The 13610-nt window shown below is 33.5% G+C and overlaps 1 protein-coding gene across 2 annotated transcripts in view; it reads left to right on the top strand.

The window, feature by feature from the left end:
* Nucleotides 1-13610, top strand: part of LOC139500179 (HBS1-like protein) — a 32531-nt gene that overhangs the window by 4233 nt on the left and 14688 nt on the right. Inside the window, exons 3-6 of one of the 2 annotated variants that reach the window (XM_071288920.1) lie at nt 641-799; nt 1139-1279; nt 4433-4486; nt 5224-7802. In XM_071288920.1, coding sequence (XP_071145021.1) covers nt 641-799; nt 1139-1279; nt 4433-4486; nt 5224-7121 — 2252 coding nt within the window. In that variant the 3' untranslated portion in view covers nt 7122-7802. Of the gene's footprint in view, nt 1-640; nt 800-1138; nt 1280-4432; nt 4487-5223; nt 7803-13610 lie in introns of those variants that run through there. The other variant, XM_071288926.1, reaches the window with a different exon arrangement.

Raw genomic sequence — 13610 nt, forward strand, 5'->3', positions numbered from 1 at the left:
TCTATAAATTAAATTTATTGTTAAGACACTTGGTTGATTCTATTGAAAATAAACAACAGCCAGTGTGGATTTTGCTTTTTCCACCTTCCCATAGTGGACAGCCCACCTGTGCCCACTCTACATGCTCTAGCTATATTGTATAACCACTTTTTTTGTAAAAATATTGATTATAAATGCTTATCTGCTTTTTTCAATTGATTGTACATTGCAAGTATTTTGATTCAAAATAATTTGGAAGTTTAAGGCCTCTGAACTTCATGTGTCAGACATTGAACTTCATGTGTCAGACATCGAAGGGAAGCCCATCCTCCAAAAAACCCAGTTTTATCTGATTTCAATTATCCAAGTCCGTATTTGAGCTCAAAATGAACATTTTAAACCGAGAAAGATGACTATAAATGGTGTAAGATTGATAGTAAATTTGTAGATGCATACACTATGAAATAAATGTCATAAAGTTGACCTCCAAAAGTATGGAGAACCATAGGATCCGAAATAACAGTATTCTGGGTATGATCGTAAGATAACAGCCCCTGCATAGTAAGGGTAAATAGAAGTTCTTTGGCATTTCCATGAATAGGTTTCATATAAATGTTAGTTTATGCATTTAAATATAAGCAAGAAGTTGTTATGCTTGCAGCTGCACAGTTCACTTTCAATAGAGGAGAAAGAAATGTAAACTTGTCATCTTATGTGGAAGAGAATATTCCTGAAGAGGATGAAGGAGAAAGTGATGAAGACACAATTCTCAATCATTCTGCAGGAACACCTAGACTACAGTTAAATGAAACAGACCAAGGTAAGGTGTAGGGGTGAAAGTTTGGGTATAAAAAAAGTAGTCCCTGATCAGTGGAAAAAGATAAAAGGGTGGTACTGAGCTTTCAGAAGAGAGTCTTCTCCAGACTTGGATGCCTGGTAATGTCATCAGTAAAATTCCTAAAACTCTTAAATTTTAACTACCAATTTAAGAATAATGTATTTGTGTTAGGATATTAGAAAAACTACTGATAGGATAAAACTATTATGCATTTATGTATCCACACTTTTCATAGTCAATTTTGAATCAAAGTTGTCAAGATGCTCTAATCCAAAAATGATCCTGCAATCTTTGTTCAAATCAAATTTATTTATTTTTCAGCCAAGTTGAACTCTTGCCTGGATGAAGTTCGAAATGTGTTGGGGGAATCCTGTCCTGAACATATCATGGCTCAGACCGTTGTCAAACATAACTACAACATACAATCTACGCTGAACGAATTACTTAACCAAACAGGAACAGGCAAGTTTAATAACGGCAACATAAAATCTACACTGGTAATTAATTACTGAATCAATCAGGCAAGTGTAATAACTGCAGTATAAAATCTTCAATGATAATTACTTAATCAAACAGGCAAGTGTAATAACTGCAACATAAAATCTACACAGATAATTACTAAATCAAACAGGCAAGTCTAATAACTACAACATAAAATCTACACTGATAATTACTAAATCAAACAGGCAAGTGTAAGGCCGTGTTCACATTGACCTAAATTCGGTGTTGTGTTTGTGTAACTCACACGTAAACTAAACACAATTGCGTTCCCATTGATAAAACTCAATGTTTACATGTAGTTTAAATCATGTTTTACCTACACACAGTCGATAGTCAATGTAGGCCATGTGTAAGTTAAGTGTACACAAAACTGCATTTAGGACATTAGTTTTATCGTGTAAATATTTAAGGAGGAAACTATTTTTGAGTAAAATTGATATTTTTGATAATTATTAGTTGTCTAAATTTTACAGATTTTTTTTTGGTTAAAAAAAATTAACGTACTTTATTAACCCCTAATCAAGGCTCAAAGCAGCATCATTGCCGAACCCATAAGGCAGCAACCAATTGATTTTCGGGGGGGGGGGGAGCTATTATAGTCGAGTATAAAACATAAAGGCAAGGGGGTGGGGTGGTGAGCTATGGATTTTGTTTTGGAAACAAAAAATGTTTCCAGTTTTTGGCCCTGAAAAAAAATGTTTGTTTCACCCTCAGCTGCCACTATATATAATGCTAAAATTGATTTCGACTTGTCACCAAAATTTGTCCTAAAAAAAATCAAAAGCTCACGCCCCCTCCCCCTCCACAAAAATTTAAGTAAATAGTTGCTGCCTAATTCATTTGAATAGGTCTTCCCGAATCGACTTGACGTACACAGAAATATTCGCCACTGGTCTTTACTCAAAAAACGATTCACGCATAAATGCATGACTAAAAAAAATGTGAGGTAAATGATCTGTTTGTCTAGTATCTCAGTTCCGTTAAATAACACGTAAAATAAATTAAAAAACGTTACCCTATTCCTTTACCAAATATTCCTTGGAGAAGAAAAACAATTTGAAACGAACAGAAAAGATAAAAATGTAGTGATCCATAATATCTCAATCCTTTTTTTTTCCGGCTGTAAGCACGCTGTTGCAGCTAACGTTTTCTAATGCGTTATCGAGACATCTCTAGTGATATTCAAACTACTGCAAATTATAAAAATGGCTTTCATAAAGTAGCAACCACTTAACTTACGTACGTTTTTATTCCTTTTTTTTTCGATGCTGGTGATCAAACACTTTTTTTTCAATATTTAACACTATAATGTATGGGGAAACTCTTGATTCAGAATAAATTTTTTTATTATCTGTATGACCTTTTTTTTTTTTTTTTTTTATCAAATTGGGGATCGGAATATTTCCATTCCCATCCCCCATCCCTCTTTTGAAGTCAAATAGTTGTTCTCTTACCGCTAGAAAATTTTTTCAAAAATTTTGAATTCAGTTCTACGTAATGAACATTTAAATGACATTTAGTTTACAAGTGGGAACAAATCTTATGTACAGGTAGCTAAACAAGGTGTATAGATGTGAACAAATGTAATGTGAAACCAGTGTACACTACACTAAACTAATTGTAAACATGTTTACTCTACACGGCGTTTGGTGTGAACACGGCCTAATAACTACAACATAAAATCTACACTGATAATTACTAAATCAAACAGGCAAGTCTAATAACTACAACATAAAATCTACACAGATAATTACTTAATCAAACAGGCAAGTGTAATAACTACAACATAAAATCTACACTGATAATTACTAAATCAAACAGGCAAGTCTAATAACTACAACATAAAATCTACACTGATAATTACTAAATCAAACAGGCAAGTGTAATAACTACAACATAAAATCTACACTGATAATTACTAAATCAAACAGGCAAGTCTAATAACTACAACATAAAATCTACACAGATAATTACTTAATCAAACAGGCAAGTGTAATAACTACAACATAAAATCTACACTGATAATTACTAAATCAAACAGGCAAGTCTAATAACTACAACATAAAATCTACACTGATAATTACTAAATCAAACAGGCAAGTCTAATAACTACAACATAAAATCTACACTGATAATTACTAAATCAAACAGGCAAGTGTAATAACTACAACATAAAATCTACACTGATAATTACTAAATCAAACAGGCAAGTCTAATAACTACAACATAAAATCTACACTGATAATTACTAAATCAAACAGGCAAGTCTAATAACTACAACATAAAATCTACACAGATAATTACTTAATCAAACAGGCAAGTGTAATAACTACAACATAAAATCTACACTGATAATTACTAAATCAAACAGGCAAGTGTAATAACTACAACATAAAATCTACACTGATAATTACTAAATCAAACAGGCAAGTCTAATAACTACAACATAAAATCTACACAGATAATTACTAAATCAAACAGGCAAGTGTAATAAACGCAACATAAATCTTTCACGGATAATTACTTAATCAAACAGGCAAGTGTAATAACCGCAACATAAAGTCTTCAATGATAATTTCTAAATCAAACAGGCAAGTGTAATAACTGCAACATGAAGTCTTCAATGATAATTTCTAAATCAAATAGGCAAGTGAAATAGCTGCAACATGAAATTTGCACTAAAAATTACACTAACAGGCTGAATCATTCAAGCAAGTGTAATAAACCTACATTGAAAGGATTTAGAAATCAAATAAGCCAGATCAAATATTGGTCAAGCTTTAATAAATGCAACATTGAATCTGCACTGAATTAATTCCCAGACCTATTAGACAAGCTTAAATCAATACAACGTAATCTAACAAGCCAAGCTTTGATAAATACAATATACAATCTGTTCAGAATGAATTCCGAGACCTAATGAGCCGAGCTTAAATAAATATAACATTCAATCTGCACTGAATGAAATCCCAGACAAAACAGCCAAGCTTAAATAAATACAATGTACAATCTGCACTGAATGAATTCCCAGACAAAACAGCAAAATTTGAAAAACTATAAGATACAATTTGAAATCACACAAATAAGATTGAACAAGATGATTTTCCTTTTTAGATGCACCAAAGCCACAGAGACAGCCTCGTGAATCACGAAGGAACAAATCACAAGGTATGCATCTAATATACTCCAAAGTTATGATAAAATATTACTGTGATAATAAAGCTTGAGACTTTACACCAGAATGCAATGAGTGTGTAGGTAGAAGTATAATCTTTGGTTAGCTTGCTTGTTAGCTCATTCATGTCTCGAATAACCTAAATGAGACAAATGAGGTTGTTACAAATATACCTTTTAACTTGCTAAATTTCAATAAAAATACCAATCCTTATACATTATGTAGATTTTAATGATTCCTTTAACAAGAGGGAGTTTCTAAGCTGCAGTCTCACCAACAAGCAAAAGCCATGAGATGTAGCTGAGAAAAATCCTTAAGTTTGAAAGACCAATGGCTATATTTGTATTTTGATAAACAATGTCAATTATGTTTGGTTATGACTTCATACAGTATTTCTACACTTCTGAGTAAAAACCATAACTCCAAAGTTGTGCGAGTTTGAAAATTATCAAACAGAAAGATAGACAGAAAATTTGAGAAAAATTGTTATTAAAATCATGTATAGAACAGCTATTACAATGCATAGAACAGAAAGTAAAGTTCATTGTATGTAATGCAGAATTCAGCTACTGTATATGTTGCCTAACATCATGCCTTTTATTTCTTTTTCATTTTTTCCTGTTCCTGCATGGTGATCCATTGACGCAACTCTACATCTGTCTGATTGGTCAATTACAAATATTTATAACAACAATTGTGATTGGATTAAAATTGGCATCTGTAAGGTAAGGAGATTATGATGATGATTTTGATGACTTTTTACAATCCCTTGATACTAATTCCCCTAAAATTAATTTCTCTCATAATTTAAAACAGTCCTTAGGGATACTGAAATATGGCGGTAGCTGGTCTTCCGAGAGTTCATTAGAAAATATATCAAATACTGCATTAAAAGCTAAAATTATGAATTATTCCTCAGCTGGTTCATCAGAATGTCTTTCCACAACACCTGATGGTCAAGAATCAGGCATTAGAAAAAGGGAAAAGTATCCATCAACTGGGTCTTCTGATAATTTGTCATGTACACCTGATGAACCATCAGTTATAGAGCTAGCCAATCAGAATTCATTATCTTCGAAACAGTTTGCTCTGACTAATGTTGCAAACCAATCAGCAGTTTCTACAAAAGATATGTCATTGTCTGAATTAGCTAAACAAAATGTTTCTTCTAGAAAGCAGATACCATTATCAGAATTAACAGGTCAGAATGTAAAGTGCAAGGGGCAGCCATCTTTATCAGAGTTAGCTAAACAGAACTCATCATGTAGTCAGCAGTCGTCCCTATCGCATTTCCCAAAGCAAAATACACCTTTATCTCAACTGGCTACTCAAAACTTGTCTTCAAAGCAACCATCGTTATCACAATTGGCCAACCAGAGAACATCTGCTAAGCAACCATCCTTATCTGAGTTATCTGAACCAAATTTATCGAAGAAGCTTTCATTATCAGAGCTGACCAATCAGAATGCATCATCCAAACAGCAGCCATCAATGTCTAAGTTGACTAGTCAGAATACACCATCGTTCAAACAGCCATCTTTGTCTGCATTGGCCAGTCAGAAAGGGGTTTTAAATTTGAACAAAGATTATACAACTGATAACCATTACCATGTGACTGAATTGGAGAGTAAATTATCTGGTGTGGAAATAGGTCATGATACCTTGAAAGGCAAGCTAACTGATTTGAACAAAATGAATCCTTCTGGTTCAGGAAAGCAATTTTCATTAGCAGAAATAGCTAAGGATTCTTCTATCCAAGTAAGGCAACCTTCCTTAGCAGAACTGACTAATTCTAGGTCTGTAGGAGTTTCAAAACAACCATCTTTGGCAGAATTGGCTAGTTCTCAGTCGACAAGAACTTCAAAACAACCATCTTTGGCAGAACTGGCTAGTTCTCAGTCTATAGGAACCACGAAACAACCATCTTTGGCAGAATTAGCCAATGTAAAACATAATACAGCTAAACAATTATCATTGTCAGATTTAGCTTTACCATCAAAACAACTTCCTAGTAAACCTTCAAAACAACCAGGAACAGTTAATTTCTCATCACAATCTACAGATAGTCAAAACTCAAGGGAAAATGTATCATCACTGGCAGCTTTGTCAAAACCAGCACGATCATCATCTAATGAAGTAAAACCTAGTCAAGGAGATAATTTCATATACAATTTAGATGGTTTAAAAATATCTGATCTGAATAAGGAGTCCAATATTTCACTGACTGATTTGGCTGGAAAGAAAATTGTCAAGTCTGTTCCAAAAGTTTCTCAAACTGTTAAAAAAGAAAAGAAACAATTTCTTGCACAAGAATCAGTTGAAGGTCATGACCTTGAAGTACCACTTCCAACCTTTTCTGAAGAGATTGTTAATAATGTTCAATGTGACTTTGTGAAATTTCAGGCATCATTTCTTGGACAGGTTTTATGTCTTTATGATTGTAATTATAAGGTAAATAAGAAAAGAAAATACAGTCAATTTTCTTATAGTCATCAAATGAAGCATATTAAAAGGTCATGTAACATAATGAATGAGATCATTCCATTTGATTTTACTACTCCGTCACCTGATGATATTGTTAGATCTAAACAGAAAGCAGCATTTACTAGAACTGGAGAGAAGAAATGAACCTCCATTTTTACGCAGACTTCATTATTACATGTCAGCTATTGTCTGATTATTAGAGGTAGATAGAATACTAAAATGGCAGCTTTAGAACAGAGAGCACAACATGTACTAAAACTGTTGACAAACAATGAACATCCTGTGTTTAAGCAGGTAAAAAAGAGACAACACAGATATTTAGATAGAAAGGTAGAGTTAGACAGAATGAAAGTACATGTTTTAACAGGAAGAAACTGGTACTATAAATAAAGGGCAATAAACTGATGTAACAAAATTATTCTGTGTGTGAGATTATGAGATTTGGCATTTCTGATTTAAAAAAAAAGATATTTTTTTTGTCTAAACATTGAAAGAGACAAAATTTATCTGAAATAAAATCCAGCAAGGTTTTTTCAGAGTTGTAAATTAAATGATAACATTTCCTCAGAAACATCTAAGTAAATTTGTATATACATTGTATATATACTTCACATATCTTTTTTTGGCACACACAGAATCAATCATAAAGTACTAAATTGTTCTTTTGTAAATATTCTGATACATGATCAATTTGTTTAATATTTGTTTTATTTATTTTAATGTTTTGTATTTGTTTAATTAAGAATGTTGACAGGAATGTATATAGAAATGATATTACTTTTGGAAAACCTTATTGCAAAATGAATGGCAGTTATTCAGGGGACCACCTTTAATAGAAATAATATAAACAGGGAGCTCTGCAAATGAATAACATATACAATTTAGGCTGTATTGAAGTCAGTTTAATGACTTCTAACTATTATGGTTTATGTTGCTGTTAGATGGCATATACTTCTCATCAATAAATATACTCTTGTACATTAAGCATGTTTAGAAAGGACCTTTCGGCATTTGTTGATTATACATCTGGTTCCTGCATCTGATTATCTTAGATTTCAAGAATTATTTCAATAGTACCAATAACTTTAAAAAGTTAGGTATACATTTCTACACATGTTTCCTATAGACTTTGTCATTGTATTTATTAATGTTTTGATAACTATGTATTATTGTTATTTATTTGATTATTGTATATAATTGTATTTTTGATGTTTGATCTCAGCTGCCAGAACAAATTGTTCCCTTTCAATTTTTGCACAGGACATAATTATGTAAGCAATATTTTATTTAAAGTACTTTAATTTGTAATATTACATGTTTCATTTACAGTTTCTGTCTATTGTTCATCATCTCGTTAGCATAATATTGGCAGCGTTAAATATCACTAGGACTAACTTTTCAATTCAAAACTAATAAATGAAATTGAGAATGAAAACAGGTATTACATTAAAGAGACAACAACGTTAATCGACCAAAGAACATCATAAGGCTTACAAAGTCTTACACAGTAGATAAAGATTCAGCAAGTATAGACACTTATGTTGATTCTTGATGAAATGTTACGCTGTAGGCAATTCTTAAAAATTTGAAATAAATTTCAACCCCTTTTAATTATATATTACATTTTCAGTGGTTTGGTCCATGTCACATTACAATCCATTTTTGACCATATTAGCTATCATTCTACAGAAAAAATAGGAACATTTTCAGATATATAGTGTTTATAATTTTGGAAATATAGCATCTCTACCATAGGCCTAATATTCACATAGAAAATCATACTGTCAGAGGTTGATTGCGTGTTGATATTTATATAGAAAATCATACTGTCAGAGGTTGATTGAGTGTTGATATTTATTTTAATTATTTGACTCAATACTTGATATTTTTATAAGTGAAAATGTGACTCAATATCATGTATTAGAATTTCACTGACTTGGCTGTCACATGACATTTGATTCTTTTTACACTTCTGGAAATACTGAAATTACGATATTACAGCGGGGTCATATTACTTTTGACATTTATACACTGCTGAAAATACTGATTATATGATGATGAAAAGCACAAAGATGTGCAATTATGGCGTTTTATTGCTATTTTTCTAAGGTATACATTCCTTAAGTAAACTTTTCATTCATTAGGGCCACGCCTTTAGGCGGGTCGCCCTATAGTGATCAGTCTGTCCGTCCGTCCGTCCGAATCTAGAGAACCATTATGATTTCATACTTTATACTTTACATGTTTATTAACCACCACCAGAGGGCGTGTCATGATGTATGTACAACTTCCTAGGTCAAAGGCGGGTCGCCCTATAGTGATCAGTCTGTCCATCCGTCCGTCCGTCCGTTCGTCCGTAACACTTTAACTTTGTGTCCGCTCCATATCTAGAGAACCATTATGATTTCATACTTTATACTTTACATGTTTATTAACCACCACCAGAGGGCGTGTCATGATGTATGTACAACTTCCTAGGTCAAAGGTCAAGGTAAAAAAACTTTGGTTTCAGTTGACAACCCTGTGTCCTGTGGTGAAGATCGTGTCCACTCTATATCTTGAGAACCGTTATGATTTCAAAGTTTATACTTGACATGTACATGTATATGAACCAACACCAGAGGGTGTGTCATAATTTATGAACGACTGCCTAGGGCAAAGTTAAAGGTCAAAAACTTTGGTTTCAGTTGACAACCCCATGTCCTATGGTAAAGATCGTGTCCGCTCTATATCTTGAGAACCGTTATCATTTCAAAGTTTATACTTGACATATATATAAACCAACACCAAAGGGTGTGTCATAATTTATTTACAACTTCCTAGGTCAAAGGTCAAGGTCAAAAACTTTGATTTCAGTTGACAAACCCATGTCCTATGGTAAAGATACAATTTTTTTATGCACTTTATTCACAGCGGGGCCCACAGAGATGGCTCCCATCTCAATGATATCTAGTTTGAATTAAGTTGGCTCTTGTCATGTTATAATTATGTGCAATATGACACGGTACGCAATAGTAAGTTTAGAAATTTTATATAACAAAACTTTGTACAGTTTGATTGAACAATGATATTTTTATAAATGAAGCTGTTAGAATGTATTGTGATGGGAAATGAAACTGTAAATTGTAGTTGATTATATGCAGGTTTTATTTTAATTCAAAATCAATTTGAAATTATCCAACTATGTTGAACATACCAATCTTTGATGGTAAAATTTAGACAGATTTTTGTCGAGCCTGCAACTTTTGTTGCAGAAAGCTCGACATAGGAATAGTGATCCGGCGGCGGTTACGGCGGCGGCGGCGGTGTTAGCAAACTTCTTAAAAGCTTTATATTTTAGAAGGTGGAAGACCTGGATGCTTCATACTTTGTATATAGATGCCTCATGTTAAGAAGTTTCCGTCAGTCACATGTCCAATGTCCTTGACCTCATTTTCATGGTTCAGTGACCACTTGAAAAAAAAGTTCAGATTTTTTGTAATGTTGAATTATGTCTTATTATAAGTAATAGGATAACTATATTTGATATGTGCGTACCTTGAAAGGTCCTCATGTCTGTCAGACAGTTTTCACTTGACCTCGACCTCATTTCATGGATCAGTGAACAAGGTTAAGTTTTGGTGGTCAAGTCCATATCTCAGATACTACAAGCAATAGGGCTAGTATATTCGGTGTATGGAAGGACTGTAAGGTGTACATGTCCAACTGGCAGGTGTCATCTGACCTTGACCTCATTTTCATGGTTCACTGGTTATAGTTAAATTTTTGTGTTTTGGTCTGTTTTTCTCATACTATATGCAATAGGTCTACTATATTTGTTGTATGGAATGATTGTAAGGTGTACTTATCTAGTGGGCAGATGTCATGTGACCTTGACCTCATTTTCATGGTTCAGTGGTCAAAGTTAAGTTTTTGAGTTTTGGTCTTTTTATTTAATACTATATGCCATACGTCATCTATATTTGGTGTATGGAAATATTTTATGATCTTTATGTCAGTCGCGCAGTTTTTTTTTTACCGTGACCTCATTTTCACGGTTCATTGCACAGTTAAGTTTTTGTGTTTTGGTCTATTTTTCTTAAACTATAAGTAATAGGTCAACTATATATGTTGTATAAAAGCATTGTTAGCTGTACATGTCTGCCTGGCATGGTTCATCTGACCTTGACCTCATTTTCAAGGTTCATTGGTCTTTGTTTAGTTATCTTGGTTAATGTTAAGTTTATGTGACAGTTGTATTAAAGCTTAGCTTTATACTTAGGACTATCAACATAATATCAATGATTAGTATAGAAGGCGAGACATTTCAGCGTGTGCACTCTTGTTTACTTAAGTTTACAACAATGAATTAGCAACTAAGTATATCAATTTTATCCTATTTAATTGTATTATTGTTTTCAAATGTTTCCTTAATGAAGCAAAACTGAATTAAAATAAAGGGCCATATACTCTGCATGGTACATTTGTAAATAGGATTGTATGTTATATGTTGGTTTATTGAAAAGGTATAATGAAAATCACATAGTTTTAAAAAAAATAATTGTAACTTTGACATTTTGTAGTTTTGTAAAAGCTCATATTAATTTGATGCCCCCACCTTCATGATTAATTGTATTTATATGTATTAACAAATATGATATTGTTATGTAGATTTTGTATTTTTTGAATATTTTTCCATTGGTTAATAAATTTTTATGGTGTTATATAAATATATTATCTTAAGTTAAAGCACAAACATGCACATACAGGCGTCAGTGGCCGAGTGGTCTAAGTAATTACTACTGTAATCACTGGCCAGTCGACCCTGAGGTTGTGAGTTAGAACCCCGCTCGTGCGGGTGCACTCAAATCCAAGCTTAATTGAGTAGGATTGTTAGTTTTCATATCGAAGGTAAGTGGTTTTCTCAGGGCACTCCAGCTTCCTCCACCAATAAAAACTGACCGCCACGAAATAGCCTAAAATGTGGTGCTAAAATGTGGTGTTAAAACACCAAAAATCAATCAATCACATGCACATACACTTATGAACACAATTGCAAATAAGACTATAAAGTCATAAGTGACACATACTGGAGATATTACATAAATGTTTTGAACATCATGATGGGCATGAGCCATTCCCAATTATCAGAGTACCCTTTGTGGTGACAAATAATAATAAGAAAAAGACAGGAGATGATGGGATAGTATCTGCACAAGGATAAACTGGAAATGATGCTTACCTTTCAATGGGGACACTGCTTCTGCTTTTTCCATTTGGTGGCTGCCATCATTTCTGAGTGTTCTGCCATGTTTGGTCAAACTACGGTATTCATTTACAAGGAATTTATAAAAATTAAAAACATCACAAAAACAGACAAGCGGTCCTGTACAAGAAAAATAATGGGCTAGTAAAAACAAGCTGATAAAGATAAATCAGTTAATTGAGTCTTGAATGATTCAAGACTCTTAGCCATGACAGTATTAGTGGATAGGGCATTCCAGTCATGTATAGTCCTTGGATAGAATGATTCCTCCGAGTAAATGTGCTCCACGATGGTATTTGGAAGGAACCGCTAAGCATATTTCGACCAAATCTTGTTGGTTTAATTAGTCTATCAGAGGCATATAAGTGGATTAGTCCAGTAACAATTTTGTATTAAAATACTAATCCTGTTTTTTATACGACCCCAAAAAAATACTGGGTTCGTATAAGGGTATGATGTCGTCGTCTGCGTTGTTGTCGTCCGAAGACACTTTGGTTTCCAGATAATAACTTTAGTTTAAGTGAATAGATCTTAATGAAATTTTTTCAGAAGGTTCAATACCACAAAAGGAAGGTCAAATTTTGAAAAGTTTTAATAAGAAATATTCAATTGCACAGTATTGTGCAATAGATGTGTTAGATCTTGAACCATATTAATTTTGTGGCAAAAACCTATATTATGACCACTGGGGTCGTATAAAACTGCACCCTGCGGAGCACCTGGTTCCTTTTTACTGGGAATAATACATGCCTATCGAAGGGAGTTCTGATAACTGGGAAATATACATGCCTATCGAAGGGAGTTCTGATAACTGGGAAATATACATGCCTATTGAAGGGAGCTCTGATAACTGGGAAATTTACATGCCTATCAAAGGGAGCTCTGATAATTGGGAAATATACATGCCTATCGAAGGGAGCTCTGATAACTGGGAAATATACATGCCTATTGAAGGGAGCTCTGATAACTGGGAAATATACATGCCTATCGAAGGGAGTTCTGATAACTGGGAAATATACATGCCTATCGAAGGGAGTTCTGATAACTGGGAAATATACATGCCTATCGAAGGGAGCTCTGATAACTGGGAAATATACATGCCTATCGAAGGGAGTTCTGATAACTGGGAAATATACATGCCTATCGAAGGGAGTTCTGATAACTGGGAAATATACATGCCTATCGAAGGGAGTTCTGATAACTGGGAAATATACATGCCTATTGAAGGGAGCTCTGATAACTGGGAAATATACATGCCTATTGAAGGGAGCTCTGATAACTGGGAAATATACATGCCTATCGAAGGGAGTTCTGATAACTGGGAAATATACATGCCTATTGAAGGGAGCTCTGATAACTGAATGATGGATGCCCTTCAAAGGGAATTC

This window comes from Mytilus edulis, chromosome 1 (genome assembly GCF_963676685.1).
Source record: "Mytilus edulis chromosome 1, xbMytEdul2.2, whole genome shotgun sequence".
Lineage (NCBI taxonomy): Eukaryota > Metazoa > Mollusca > Bivalvia > Mytilida > Mytilidae > Mytilus > Mytilus edulis.